The sequence below is a fragment of the Lycorma delicatula genome, chromosome 4 (genome assembly GCF_047948215.1).
Source record: "Lycorma delicatula isolate Av1 chromosome 4, ASM4794821v1, whole genome shotgun sequence".
NCBI lineage: Eukaryota > Metazoa > Arthropoda > Insecta > Hemiptera > Fulgoridae > Lycorma > Lycorma delicatula.
This window is the reverse complement of record NC_134458.1, coordinates 151,071,815-151,088,591: the sequence shown is the minus strand read 5'-3', so window position 1 is coordinate 151,088,591 and position 16,777 is coordinate 151,071,815. Positions and strand designations below refer to the sequence as shown.

The following is a 16,777-nucleotide window of genomic DNA, read 5'->3' as shown; positions in this document are numbered from 1 at the left end:
CTTACTCTAAAAAAAATTTTAAATGAGTTTTAAACGATTTTAGTTTTCTGAATAATAAAAAAAAATCTGAGGATTATGTCCGCAAATTATTTTCTTTAAGTTATATTTTTATAATCAACTAGCATCCCTGTCGCTGCTTCGTCCTCTCTATATGGTTACTTACGTCGCAGACAATTTTTATTTTATTTTATGTCTTTTAGTTAAGTAACCGGAGGTAGGTGCAGTCTGTGACGTCGACATACAATAACTGGCAGTGGCTGTGTTGGTGGAGCCGCCGCGCTGTACACTATCACACTGCTTAAAAAATTCGAAATTCAAAAACCGGAAAAAACCTGAATACGGTTTTTAGATATTTATCTGAAGAATATTTGCAAGCCCATATCTAGTGAATATATCGTTCAGTGGAAATGGGAAAAATTTGCAATCATTGTTCAGATGTTTTTTACCTTTTTTCACTCCTATTTAGGTCGAATTTCAGAAAATGTATAAGTTTGTTTTCAGATATATTCACATGAAGATTACACCCAAAAAAAATCAATTTGATAACTTTATTTGTTACTGAAAAAATAAAAAAAAATAAAAAAAAAATAGCCGGGTTTAAAAAAAATCAAAAAATCCATTTTAACTCTTTAAACTCGGAATTCCATAAAATCTAGAAATAAGTTTTCAGATATTTACATAAAGATTACATACATAAAAAATCAAGCTGATATTTCATTTATTACCGATAAATTAAAAAAAAATAGTAAACTTCATTGTTTCACCATTTTAACCTTTTAAACTCGGAATTTCAAAAAATCCTTTCTTAGTGAGCACGTACACCGTAAGAAGAACGTATATACAAACTTTCATAAATTTATCTTCAGTAGTTTTTGCTGGGCGTTGATTATGAATGACTCGCTACAAGTTTTATACATATATATATCACATCGTATTATTATCGATTTATTTTAATTTTATGTAAATCAAAACAGCCGTTTTGGAATCAAAAAACAAGTAAGAAACATGTCATCCAAACATATGACGCAATTAGGTGAAAAATTGTCTAGAAATATTCGTATACAAGAACTTCACATAAATAAAACTCTCTCGTTTATGAATATAATAAAAGATTAAATGTTTAACAATAATTAGGGTAAAACTACAGTAAAAAAAAAATAATTAAAAATTAAAAATTATTAAAAACTTTCATAAGAAAAAAATTTACAAAAAAATTATACATAAATTTTTATGACTTTATTATACATTTAAAAAAAGAGAATAGTTTAAGTGGTAAAGAAATTTCTACCTAAAAAGGGACGAAGCTGATTGAATTTTCCCAAGTAATAACTACCTATTATAGGAATTTTCAAAAGAAACTATCCCCAAAAAAAACTACTTTTAAGTTGGAAAAGAATATTTTGGTGTAGATCAAAAACCGATAAAATATAAAGAAATTCATTTTATACAATCTTTTATAAAAAAAACTCATTAACCGAAGTACACAAAAAAAAAAGTTAAATAACAGGTTCCATCAAAACATTATAGCTTTTGTTTCAAGCCCTCTTAAGAAAATAAAGCTAATTAGAGATAACACACCAAATGGGATTTAAAAAATTTGTTAAGTGAAAAATCTAACACAAAATGTGGCTAATTTTATTTTTTATATAATTCAACAACAAATATATTGTCCAACAATAGAGTTCTTTAAAAATACATTATCTAATAAAAGATAATCAAACAAATAAATATTTTATTTATTAATTAATATACAAACTAGTAATTAATATAAAAAATAGTAAAAAATAAACCAAAATTAATTATAGTTGGATATCTTTTGGGTGGAAAACCAAAAAGAAAAGGAATAACGATTTTGAAACTTGAAAAAAATGTATTACAGAATGTTAAAAATATTAAAAGGGTTAAAGAATTTAAAACTAAAAAGGTTTTTCTTTACTTTTTTCAAAATCACTTAAAAAAACGAATGGTTAAGAGCAGAATCTTGTAAAAGGATGAGTACAGGACTAATAGATTTCTATTAATAATAAGGATCTAGGATTATTTCATTTAATGTAAAATAAGTATTGTGAATACGAATACTTTGAATTAATTTAATAAACGGGCAACTAGGAATAACAAGATAAAATTCACACATAAATAACGTTCGATTTACGTACCATTTTGTGAACCAGAATGCGGTAAAAGTGTGGTCGGAAGTTGACCTCCAGTAACAGGAGGCGGTGTATCAGGATCCGGAAATGTAATTAAAGGTTCATTTGTATTACCTCCACCTCCACCTTCACCGGCAACATCCTCAACGCTGCTTAATTTTTTTAAATTAAGAGTTGATAAATTTTTCATTTCGCTAATACTTGATTTTAACTCGGATAGATCGGATTTCATAGATGATGCTTTCATTTCGCTCGAAGAGACGTGAACACGTTGAGATGATTTCGCTACACGGCTGGTGGTCGTGCTTGAACTGCTACTGCTTGATACCATCTAAAAAAAAGAAAATAAAACAATAAACGACATTACTAAATAAACTAAATAAAACAGAAACACAACGTAAGCATAATATCATCGTCACCTTAACTAAACATTTGGCCATTCGCCCGTGAACAAATAAATTCCCTGTCAACTTAACTATTTCCCTCCTACTCAATTTATTATTTAGATTTAAAATTAATTTTTTGTTTGTTTAATGTATTAACGATAAAAAATTAGAAGATAAAAATTAATTTTTGTTGAAGTTAAGTAAAATCACAGTTACTCTATCGCCAGTACTTTTTTTCTTTTTTTCGTCGATGAAGGAAAACCTTTTATAGGCACCATATGGTCTTGTACCCCATAATAATCTGAGACTCTCGCTTGCGTGCCTATGAATTAAAACCTCTCCCCCTCTATAATACGGGATACCGGGACCACATTACGGTATTATCACAGCACCTAATGTGTCTTGTCTCCATCCGCATCTCCATTGCTGCACCCAGGCCTCGAACTTATCAGGATCCTGTAGTTTTTTTAACCTTGCCCTTGGGGCCGGGAACATGCCCGAAAGGAGACTCAGAGGTAATCACCCATGAACATTTTCCGCCAACTTGGTTCGGATGATCTTAACCAACATTATGGACACCGCGTGCCATGATCGTTCGACCTGTAGCTTAGTCTCAATGATGTTCTCTGGAGTAAGCACACCAAATTCTCTTCGGCATGCTTCCCTGCGGCGCAGGAACCCATCGTCCACGAACACCGTGAATTCTGTGATATTCTCCTCCCCGCAATAATCGCATTTCACAGAGGGTTTCAGCTTCCGTGCGTACAAGTATGCCTTAAAACAGAGGGTCTCAGCGTCCGCGCGTACAAGTTTACCTCAAAACAAGCCTGACCGATCAGGAACTGGGTCAACTCGTACACCAGTTCCCCGTGTTTTCATCATAACCTCTCTGGAGGTCTAGGATCAGTCTGTAATCCATCTGATTTTCGTCAACTGATCCCAATATCTCCAATACTACTACGTATTATTGTCCGTTCGAAAGTCTGTCCGTACCTCCGCTTATCTACAAGTCAGAAAGTGAATGATAACCGCTCAATCTTGAAATAAAAAATTTTGTACGCATTAACTATAAATATTTTCGGAGAAACAGAAATAATAATGCGATTTCAAACATATTATATATTTTTTTAAATGCAATCAACCGGTTTAAGGTTTCAATTTATTTTTATTTTTCATGTTAAAATATAGTATTAAGTGAAAGTTCTCAGTATGAATATTACAAATTTAACAAATCCAGGCTCTGATAACCAAAGATATGTTAAAAAAAATTCTGGCTTCACCTTTTTTATATAATCATGCCTACATATACAGAAAAAATGTATGTTCCATTCTTCTGAAATCAATAGTATTACTTTGTAATAACAGCGAATTATAAATTTAAAAAAAAAAAATGGTAAAAATTTTCGATTACTTTTTTTTTATTCCTGATTTTTCTTTTAATATAAATTTTATCGACAAAATTTGGTTATTCAACAACCTTATATTCATAAGACAATTTAAAATTGACTGCATTTTACTGGATAAAAGAAGTACTAATGCATTTATAGTAATATCAGGCGCACTACCCAATTTTATTTACAGTAAAATTAACTATGGTAACTTGTATTTTTTTTTTTTTTGCTATTTATGCCAAGTGCATTAAGTATAGCAAAAGGTGTTAATTCAGTTAATCAAAATAATAGAATACCAAACAAACAAAAAATGAAGGAAGAATATCACTAGTCCTTGTGGATGACAGTAAAGAATAAGAATTTAACCGAATCTTACAGAAAGAATAAATAAAAGACAAAGGAAGGAACGATTACTCAAAAATGAAAATTAGAGTATGGTATAGGATGCGAAGGAAATATGAAAAAACATAGTTTTTATACGGTTATAAACTTAAATTGAGAAGTACATTTGCATAATAATTTAGGAATGCATTTCTTATGCCTCCTATTCTAAAGATTTGTAATCTTTAAAGTAATCAGATTGCTTCTCCCAAATGGTGAATCGAACTAATTAAAAACTACGTTTGTTTCTATTAGCAAAAAATTCGGATTATATTAAATAGAATTACAAAAGAAATAATTAAATTTTCTTATTATATTAAAAATGCAATAATTAATGTTTAATTATTTAAGATCAGTATACATTTTTAACGTTAAAATAAATACAACGAAAAATTAAAAACACTTATAAGAAAATTTAACGCATAAAAATAAAAATGATTAATTGTGAAACTAGGTATTAAAAATAAAAAACAAACATATTAACGTTTGTTTACTGTTAAGTTGTCTTGAAAAATTAGTTATTTTGTTTTTTAGAAGTAATGATTTTTTCGTATATTACCTATATCACTATTAATCATTATGCGTCTTTCGTATTATGTTTGTACGTACATACACTGTGTCTGTTCCATACAGGTAAACACATTATTCTGTTATAATGAAAACTGTTTATCGAACCAGTGAAATTTGTTAATTGGTATGTTGACTAATGAGGCAATTACACTAAAAAATATATTTTTATTTAAAAAAAAACATATTTATAACTAAAAATGTTAATAAAAGAATTAAAATTTAGGATTTTCCTGAACTAAAAGTTTTATTAGTTCGGATTATCAAGAAGTTGATATTAAATTTAGAATATGCTGATTTAGAATTAAAATATGCTGTTTACTTATAACTTTAAACATAAAATGTTATTAGAAGAAAAGAAGAAATTAATTAAATTTTTATTAATTTAAATTTAAACATCATTAATTTTCTCTTTAAACATCAGTTACCCCCAAAAAAGAGGGATCAGTAGTACCATAATATAAGACCTATCAAGAATTTACTTACTGATTTTATACTACTTTAAGGGATGATATACTTTGGAATCTGAGCTACATGAACCTTTTTTCCTCAGTTATCTATTCCTTCCTCAAATCTATAAGCCTATCAAAATCCTATATCAAGACATCTATTTTTTATCCTTATTCCACTTCAGTGCTCTACTATATTTTTTTTATGGCCAAAGACTTTCTTCCTAAAGCAGCATTTTTTCCTCTTATTGTTATTCTTTTACGTATCTTCCTTTCATACTCAGTCAAAATCTCTTTTTTACTTTCCCGGCGAATAGAGCTAGAATAGCTATATTAAAGGGGAACGTATGGTGATCATGTCAAAAATGGGATATATAAATAAATATTTCTTTATAAAATATTTATTTATCTTTATCTATTTTTGGAGCATTGATCATATTAATTTTTTTTTCAAAACTCGTTACGGTTGTGGGGGGGATATCGCGAAAAAACTAATTTCGATTTTTTTTCAGAGGTATTTTAGAAAAATACTTTATTAAAGCAAATTTGTTACAATCATTTATAAATAATCTAAAAAGAATTTTTAAAAAATCAATCGCCCACCTTTTAAAACTGAAAAATATCTTTTTTATTCTTTTGTTCTATCTCCCTTTGGTATGAATATTTTTCAAAGATTTTTTGAAAGTTTATGTTTCAGATAATGAAAATAATGAGAGAGAGAGTTATCAAGAAATGCCTACAATTTTTTTTAAATTATAGACCCCGGACGTAAAATGCAGAAAAGAATTTTGCAATTAAAAGTAGTACAAGATATTGATGACTTGACCGACGTAGCCGGAAAAGTTCTATCGCAATCAAAGGATTTGAAGACTTTGACTTAATGGTGTTTCTTCTATTTTTCTGTTTATTCTTATTTTTTGATCGGAAATCAGTTATAATTTATCTCCGAAATAACTTTGGGATAAATCCCTCAAACACGGATAATATGGATTCATAGAAACCAGCTCTGATAATACAAAATTAATGTTTAAAAAAAATATTAAAAGAAAATAAGACACTGATTGAGAATATAAAGTGGGAAAGGACTGAGTTTGGTCCCAGAACGTTGCGTTAGCAAAAGGAATTAATAAAAGGCAATGAAAAAATTTCTTTTAAACAATCTTATATATAAATGCAAGTGTGTCTATATATTCGTTTAAAACAGCACCACATGAGAACCAACCGACCGACTGCTCTGAGATTTTCAGGATACATTCATGTTTTCCCAGGGGAGGTTTTAAGCCACAGATCGAAGCCCTAGACCTCTTGGGGGTGAAGATATGAATTAAAGATTTTCATTAAAGAAGAAACAAAAATTAATATTATTTTCCTTCATTATATTCCTATCACCATGGCAATAGAAATAAGATGAAGCAAAGTGACTAATTTTTTTTTTTTTTTAATGAATACCTGTAAAATATTCTCACAACCATGATGATAACATATGCGTCTGGGGTCCAGGAAGTAAAGCCCCCTGATTAGACGGTCGGGTGAACAAACCAAGCCCTGACCGGCTAGAAAATTTATAAATAGTAATTGTTTATCATATCTTACAGTGTAAAAGAATTAAAATATCAAAAATTGAAAGAAATGCAATGAATAATTATATTATTAAGAGAGTTTACACTTCACCACAAAGATACTTAAAGGTGGAAATGATACTATCCAGACTAAGCGACAATTCACTACTTTATATGCTGTTAATCAAACGCTGACTCATCTCTTTGATATAAGTAGTGGTAGACTATATTATCACACATTTGTTTACTTCATACATCTTTATACTATACTATACTATAGACATCGCTTTATAAGAAGAGGATTGTCGCGTGAACGGGTGAGAACTGTGGGGGGAGAAGATATAAAATACGTGATTCTCAAAAACATCGTTTTACAAACATAAAAACGAATTATTACACTAATGACATCGACTTATTATTTATAGATTCACTTAAAATTATTTTTATATTAATCATTCGGTTTGTCCTACAAAGTAGATAAGGAATGTATTATACCCGCGCCAATTGTTGTGGCCTGTAACCAGACGAAGTGGTGGGGAGGGAATCCAAGCATGATGACTCGACACGTAATATCTAGCGTCTCACTTTCTGAAAACATTAGTTATCAGGAATAAAACAATATTTATCACTTCGTTGTTGAAACACACGGTGATTCGTGCGTTAATGTTCCGTACATTATTACTTTATTTAATTACATTATTAATTTTAGGCGAAATTTATTTTTGTTTGAAAAGAATTTCTTACTTGAAACCTATCAATAAATTTCGAGAAGGGAATATCATAATTTGAATGAATGAAAGTTACGTTTTAACTTCAAATTCAATCAAAACCTCGCGATAGGACAGAAGAAAAGAGGGGTGTCCATTTAACAAATTCTGAAGGTGAAGGTTGTAATTAATACAAGCGAAAAAACAGCTTTGTTCCTAATATCTTACTAACAAGGACCGCTAGCTCTAAAACAGGTAACTACAATGAAATGATAACTCAATGAGGCTTCGAAAAATTTTACAGAAGACTTATTATAGATTTAAAAATAAATATTGTCCTAGTGCATGTACATGCGCCATACCATTTTGTCAAAATGGAAAAAATCCAACTATATCAAGCCTTAAAGTGGAAATACAGGTATGGCTAAAAAGAGAAAAAAAATTATGAATATTTAGCTAGTTAATTACTGAACTACAATCAAATCCGGTTGTAACATATTTTCTTGATAGAATTTTAAAAGAATACGTACATTTTGTTCTTAAATTATCTCCAGATCTTGAACCCAATTGAGCTCATTTGAGGAATAATAAAAAATTGGTTGACCGATCTAAAGGGGCAACATATGAGGCGAAAGATACAATTAGTCAGACAGAATAAATAACAAATCTTTGTGTAATTGCATAAGTAATAAGTGTAATATCAATGGAGTATTTCATTTTTTTTTTAATTTAAATTTTAAGTAATATTAATCTGAATAACTTTTAATTAAAAATTTATTAAATTTTAAATTAAAATTAATTTTCATTTCATGAAGCAAACGCTATTTATAAATACATCCGTTGGATTTTATTTTGCTTTATAAGAGATTCTACAGGTTTTACACCGTTTACGCTAATGTAGATAGAACAGATATTAGCAGGCAATATACTGTCCCACGCATGATAGGTATCAATCGTCAGGTTATAACGCGGGACCAGTATACAGATTTTGGATTCCAATAATAGGTAATTTTTTTTTATTATTATTAATTCACCTCAGAAGATTGACGCTTTTGCCGAGGGAATATGAAATGGAAATTTTGTAGCGTATGAAAAACGACATCCCTGACTGGGATTCAAACCTGTCCTCCGCATGAAAGCGCGAGACGCTTTTACTCCGTTACGGATATTATTATAATATTGTTAGTATTTTAATACTATAAATTATAGAAAATTTTAGTGTTGTATACAGAAAGACAAGTTTTGTTATCAAATACTGTCCAGTTACTAAGAGTTCATCCCTACTCTTTCTACTAGCTGCAAAAAATACCGACCGGTTGCAATAAGTCTAAATATAACGCTGCCATTACAGTTCCTAATTCTGGTAAAATAGTTAAGTTTTTATTTTAGGGCCTCTTGGTTTTGCTAGAACCACTAAACCAGTATACTGGTTTTATTTTATATTTATCTATTTTATTTTATACTGTTTTCATGATATTTGGATGTTACTATAATTACCAATAAAGAAAGCTTGAGAAAAACTCCACCGACAATTTATCATCAAATTATAAAAATAAATAAATCTTATTGCATGCGGTACAGTTAATTTAAAAGTAAAATTCGTTAGCGTTAGAAATACATTACTATTCATTAAGTTCAAGGTCAAGTATTTTCTTATCGCAAATAAAAAGCTTCATTTTTATTACAGCATTAAAGAGCAAAATAATTTCATATAATTATTGTTGTAATTATTATTATATATTTGTGTATGTGTGCATGCGCGCACGCGTTTGTGTTAACAATAATGAATAAAGTTTTAGTTATTTCAAGTTTTCATAAAGAAAAGTTAAACAAATTTCTTTATTTTATTAATTTTGAGATATATGCAACCTTTTTAATAAAATAACCCTTAAAAGGATATTAAAAAAAATTAACACATTACTAAATATAATGGAACTTCTATATTTATCAATAAAATTCTAAAAATAAATCAAAACAATTTTTTTAAATATATATAAATAAAAAAAAAAAGAAAGAAGACGCATTATGTTACTAATGCCAAAATAGTTGAAGGTGAGCCAGCTCAGGTGATGTGAGAAAAAAAAACAGTGTTACCAATCTCTGGGATAAACAAAGCAAAAAACAACTATATTACTGGAATAAAATAAATATTTAATAATTATTTTATTTGGTTACATTTTTAAAATTAAAATTTTGTAAATTAACTGTTAAAAGAAGAAGATAATGAGAGTAGAAATATTTTAACAATAATTATTTTATAATTAATCATAAATTTAAACCAACATTTGGATAGTACAGAGGTCAAAATGACGAGAGTATATTTTTATAAATAATATCAAAAGAAGGTCGTTTAAAAATAAAAAAATTAAAAATTACCTGTGACAAATTGTTAACAGTTACAGTACATTTACATCAAATACTTCAGTGATGAGTAATATGTAAGGACAAGAATTTTTTTTTCTATACGTAAATATTCTTCATTAACTTCGTATATTTTTACACCACTAGGAATCTAAAACGGGAATTAATTGTCCTTTTTTGAAAGAAAAACTGAGGTTAATCCCTGAAACACCCGAAACTGATGTTCAACACAAAAATAAACACACGAGTTAAACCTAAACGATGTAGAATTAAACATTTATTATACGGAAGATTTTTCATTGGCATATTAAATATAATTTTTTCAAACTTTTTGAGGAAAACAAATTAATTTACCTTCAAATTTTATCGGAGGCATAAGCAGAAGAAATTCATATAAAAGTTACTTGATTCAACAACTAATGGTTGTAAATAAATATTGTTAATTCAAATATTATGTTCACATCAAAGTAATTTTTATAAAAACCAGTCATTAGCATTACAAAATGTAATTTGTAAAGAGTCATAATGATTGTCTTTTGATGTAAATATGGGCAAAATGAGAATAAAAATGAACTTCTGAATCCTACTTGACGTAAAGTTGAACGACAGCAAATTAATACGTGTACACCAAAGTACAGAGCTACCCAAAACAAAAACTGAAAAGAGAAATATAGTATGATTTTTGAAAAACTATATTAAAATTTAAAATATTTTCAAACGTTAACCTGTTGAAATTACAAGGGTTGTCGTATAACCCTTTTCTTTAAACTATACGCTTAATGATATTTTGAATCTGAATCCTTTTTTATACATTACTGAACAGGTGTTATTTTTTATAAATTTTACTGGTTTAATTGTAAACCGTTACAGATCGTTTGTTATTACATTTATTTAGTTTAAAAAAATAAATAGTAACTAAATAAAATTGAAATAATTATAATGATAATTTTCGAATTTCATCACTGGGGAAAGGAAAAATTTTAACTTATATGAAAATGTCAAGAAAGTTAAACAACAGTTTCACCGGAAGTCATCAGACTTTGAACGGTGATTCTGACTCCATTCCGGGTCAATCATTGACTTATTTATTTACGTGTAAAATAAATAAAAGTTGCTCAGTTTTGTCGTATTAGTTTTTTTTGTCACATCTATTCTGAGCTAAGAAGTGGTAAAACAGAATGATTGGAGTCAATGATTGGCCCGGAATGGAGTCAGAATCACCGTTCAAAGTCTGATGACTTCCGGTGAACACGTAAAGGATGAGTTTTTAAATAGATTTACAACTACAAATTCAAACAAATAAGATATTAAACAATATTTATACAAATAATTTTTCATAAATTTCAACAGGAGACAAAAAATACAAACCGCACTCAAAGGAGGATATAGATTCTTTAATTTCATTAGAGAATTGCAGTTAAAAAAAGCAACTACTGATATTGTGTGTTTAGTACACGATTAACCCTCGCAAAGTACATTTCTATTAACATTTTAACAAACATAGAAGAATTAAAAAACTGTCATTAAACAATTAAAGTCATACAAAGTGTTCATTAAGGAAATATTTCACTAACAGATATATTAAAATTAAGAAACTGATGTATTAATTCATTAAAGATTATTATTGATAATTAATTATTATAAAATTACATCAATTATAAATATAATTAATTATTGTATAGTTAAAAATTATTATTGTATAATTCATTAAAGAATACACCTGGTTGTTCTATTAATCTACATTACTTCCAGTCTAAATCGGTTGTTATTTTTATATATTTTTTTCATTTTAAAATAAATTTAGAATTTTCTCTACAGTTCATTAGTAATATATACGCAGATTACTCTAAAACCAAAACGTTTTCAGCATGACTTTTTCGTGTCATATTAAAACTACATACAAGCACCAAAACTATCCTCGTTTTTAACAAAAATAATTAGCGTTTTTTAAAATATAATTCACATGTATCTGAAAGATATTAAAAAATACTGTCCCAAAAAGTTATGCTTATCCAATAAATAATTATTGAGAAATTCTAACAAGAATTCAAAAGATTATATTATTTTAGCATGTAAAAAATAACTAAAACAGTTACTAACTCGTTAGTAAAAAGTAATTTATGTAAAAGATTCCGTGAACAAAAGCAACTCAGAATTCTTTTTTTTTTACATTTATATAGTGTAATTTTCAATTAGTTTTATGAAATATGTTTAATTTCGGTATATTTGTTACAATAATAATAGAAACAAACCAGAATAGTAAAATTCTGCTCAGTTTCGCGAAAGATAATCTTGTATTAAACACTTCGTAAAAAAACCTCGGACTTTGCGCACTAATTATTTAAGCTCGCAAATTATACGTGGGAAATTTCCTTTGATGGTCCTTTAGTGAATTTTTTTTTAGTTAACTTAATTAGAAGATTTTCTTTAAACAAAAAAATACATGGCGTACAAAGACAATTCTAAGAAATGTTTTAATTGTTTATTGTCATTATTACTCAGTATTGGATTTTTATAATGTCATGCGTACCTAATGATAATTTGATAAACTATAAATAATACAAAATTGATAGGAAAAGTTAAAAGTAAAAATATTCCAAAATTCTAGAAAGGATACTTAGCTCAATTTTAAATCGTTAACTCTCTTTCAAATCATTTTTTTTTTCTTAAACTCTTACTTTCTTTTAAACGGGGTTTTTCTTCATACCAGCACGTTTTTATAAACATAATTTTTAAATAAAAAAAAAAAATCGTTTAACAAAATAAAAAAAGATCCGACAAAAATTATATTTAAAATCCTATTTATTAAATTTGGTACCAAATTAACAGTTAATCTGTTTAGTTTTAATTTGGTGTATTGCGGTAAACTGTAGTAATTTGGTGTACTGCTTTTTAATGCGTTTTTAAAAATCGTTTTTAACTGATCCCGAGTTTGATTTTCCAGAATGATGTTTTAGATAAATAGATTTACTAAAATTGAGCCTGTGCCTGGTTAGATAACAAAAAAAATAAATTGATATAAAATATATACCTTAAACCATGTTAATTAATAAAACAGTTTATTAAATAAATAAATATTTTATGATAAAAAAAGATCACAACATTTAATCCTAATCTATTAATCTGTAAAATTTCCCGTAAACCCCCGACACAAAAAATAGGAAACTTAAATATTTTAAGTAGAATAAACTTGTTCTGACCTGTATAACAAATCTTGATTCATTAAATATACTTAAAGGACACCTCACACCTCCTTGACGAATATAATTTATCATCGTTCAAGATGCACTAAAAAAGTCCATAACATTGTTTTAACATTTAAAAAAAATTCACTAGGGATTTTGATTGAGAGTTCGTACACAACGTTTGGTCAACAACTATAAACCAGAAGAATGTAAGATAATTCAAATAAATTGTATGTAAATAACTCGTTTAAATTCAAACAACAAACTTTTCCGTAACTCCGTATTCCAGTAATTTCCTTCCCGAAAATACAATTTTAGTCATTTGACGTCATTAAAACCGTAATTTACGACGTAACAAATTTCACATGATCATTCGATATGTTTACGTAATAACTGTAAAAAAACCGACTTCTTATCTCATGCAAAGATAAAAAAAAATACGTCATTTACATCCGTTTATATTATTTATTCCGTATAAAAATATAATATAATTTTATTTAAGATCCAACAGCAAACGTGATTGTTTCATTTAATTATGTGCCTTCTTAATTGTTTCATTTTTTCCCCTTAGGGTAAAAAAAGTAACATCCCAAACACTGATTGCGAAGGCAACGCATTTAATACACAAGTGAACCTTTTATCCATTCCCGGATGTAGAGGTAAAAAACGTTTAACCTTTAAAAGTTTAAAGTTTCAATATAAAAATAAGTATTTCAAATTTTATAGTTTAATTGCTGAATACAAAAACAAAGATCTTTTATATAAATGGGAAAACCATCACTGGCTCACTCACAAATAATTTTCGAATTCTCAAAATAGCTAGAAAACTGCAATACCGTATTCTTAAAGTTATTTTAAAGAAAATTAAACAAAAATTATTTTAATAAAAACCCCCTAAATAATAAAATTAAAAAGGATACAGAGACCGGAAGAGCTGATAATTAAATTGAAACCAAATAAGCATATTAACCTTATTTAGTAAACTACTATTAAGAAAGATTTTCTATTATTATTCATCCCTAAATGAAATGCAAACTGATTTTTCAAAACTATATCATATCTCGCACCTCTTTTGTGTTCCAAATTAGAGACTTCTCAGAAATATCAACTTTAAGTTTAAAAACATAGATCTCATATGTTATAAATATAATTTTAAGTTGTGTTAACAAACTTAACTCATATCTTCTGGTATACGATCAGATACAAAAAGGAGAAATTCATAGACGTAACTTTTTTTAACTACAGAAAAGTTCACATTTTTTCCTTTAAACCATTTCTATTAACCTTGTTTTCATAATTCTTAATTACTTTACGATTAATTCGTGATAGAAACTAAAATTCATTACCGAAAATAAAAAATTCTCCAATATATATTATAAAAAACAGATTTTTGGGAGACTTTCCTTTTAAATACTGAGAAAGGATTCCTTGATTAGAAACTTATAAATCGATATTAATGGTAAATAAAAAATATTCTGTGAAATCTTATATCGATATTTCCCTTTCAAATAATCCTTAAGAAGATAAAACTAATTTTTTTTCTATCTTGTTACCATTTACAATCGGTACCTGAAAGGGAAGGTACAGACTGTAAATAAGTACCTCCCTTAACTAAATATGATTCATGATATTTACGTGAAGGGAAGTTCCGACGAAACTCCTCATTAAAGCCATACAAAGGTTCAACACCTCATACATAGGAAAAACACCTGTGTAGGTGGTCCAAGTAAAGTTCAATACTTAACACAGCAGTAGAAATAAATCACAAGAAGAAAAAATAAAAACAATGTCATCAATATCAATAATATATGTAAGCAACATTATAGATAAACAAATATTCGTCAGTAAGTAGAAGTAGCAATAATTCGTAGACTATCAAAGTGACGTTCACTGCACAGTAATGTTAGTCATCCTGCGTTCCAATCCTAGGTTCCTTCTCCAGGTCACTCCTCTGGATCCATCTCCAAGGTCCAGCATATGGAAACATCTTAGACGCCTGATGTCATAGTTGTTGTACAATAGAATTACTGCCAGATAATTTACATGTTTGTCTAACCTCTGTTTGTACCGCGAGCTAATTTTTTTGTTCTCTTCGTAAAAAGAAGGTAATCCTAGCTAGTCATGAATGTCTCTACCCCTAACAAACCACTACACCTCTGTTACGGTCATCACCAACTTATTTTGGAATCTTTGAATTACTTCATTATTGCTGTTACTCGTCGTATCTCATAACTGGATCCCAAACTTCCAGATAGGTTTAAGGATAACTCTGAATCTCTGAATGATAAATGAGAGTTTCTACCAGCAACCAGTTTAGTTTCCTATATTTGATGTTGTTTCCCGTTTTCTACCACGCGGCCCTCATGAAACTAACTTAAAAAAAAATTCATATCTGCAATCTATATCCCAAGGCTGTTGAAAATATATTTAACAAAAAAAAATTGTATAACGAACAAAACTTTAGCATCAGATTCACACATTAAATTCAAGGATCGATTTTCAAATTGATTTGATTTTTCAAATTGCAGAGTGATATAATAGAAAAAATGTTTTTTTCGGTTTGAAAGGGCATTGTTATTAAAGAGGGAGTTTATTTAAAACTCCTGTATCAGCCCGTACGAAGAACGTATACTTCAGTTAGAGACAAATGAATTTCATGAATTAAATTTTACAAATAATTAAATATTTCATTCTTTATTGTATGCGTGTACTATGTATATAAAACATTTAAAAACCTGAATTTGTTGCAATAAATAATGGTGATTTAGTCTTATTATATGTAAAATAAAAATATAAACTAAAAAACGTTAAAAAAATATAAATTGTAATATATATTTATTTTTAAAAAAACCAACTGAATAATCGATAAATTGAAAATTACCTGTTGTGCTGAAGAAGATGATGAATTTAGATGAGAAGAAGACGATGATGTGTTTAGGTGTTGTTGTTGTGGTCTTGGACTAATTGAATTCTTTTTTTGAAAATTTTCCATGACTGAAGTAATTTTATTGCCTGCCTCTCCACCTGGCTCGCTCCCTTCGACAGGGAACTCCGACATCTATAAACAAAAAAAAATTAAATTAAATTATTAACATCCATAAAAAACAAAACTAGAATAAAAGTACCTCTAAAAATTTCACGCAAAATATATTGCGTGACTAGACCGGCACAATACCTTGCACAGTTTTTTCATTTTGCAATTCAAATATTAACGATCTAAATTTTTTTTTTTAATAATGAAAATAAAAATATTATAAGGCAAAAAAAAAATATATTTCTTTTTCAGAGGTAGGGAATAAACATTACGAAGAACTTTTCTAAAGATATTCATATGTAGGTTGAATTTAACAAATTTGCTTAAGTAAAGTTTTCTCTAAATCTTAAAAACACTCACTTCAATAGTCTAAAACATGAAAAAGAAAATTTTCAAATCACTTTTCTGCATTTTAGGTTTGGGGTGTATAATTTTAAAAAATTTAGACATTTTTATAGCTCTATATATGAAATATAAACCTTCACAGAAATTTTGAAAAATATTTAAAACGAAGAGAAATAGAGCAAAAAGAACAAATAAACATATATTTCAATTTTAAGAATTGAGGATTGATTTTTTTCAAAATCTTCTTTAGATTTTATATATA

General features: G+C 28.0%; 1 protein-coding gene across 5 annotated transcripts in view; it reads right to left on the bottom strand.

Moving 5' to 3' along the window:
• The window catches only part of Sarm (sterile alpha and armadillo motif), a 297,807-nt gene that overhangs the window by 74,714 nt on the left and 206,316 nt on the right, over positions 1–16,777 (bottom strand). For all 5 annotated transcript variants that reach the window (XM_075364376.1, XM_075364378.1, XM_075364381.1 and 2 more), the window contains exons 2-3: positions 16,018–16,194; positions 2,157–2,481 (exon numbers count right to left, since the gene is read on the bottom strand). In XM_075364376.1, the coding sequence (XP_075220491.1) occupies positions 2,157–2,481; positions 16,018–16,194 (502 nt within the window). The remainder of the gene's footprint in view (positions 1–2,156; positions 2,482–16,017; positions 16,195–16,777) is intronic.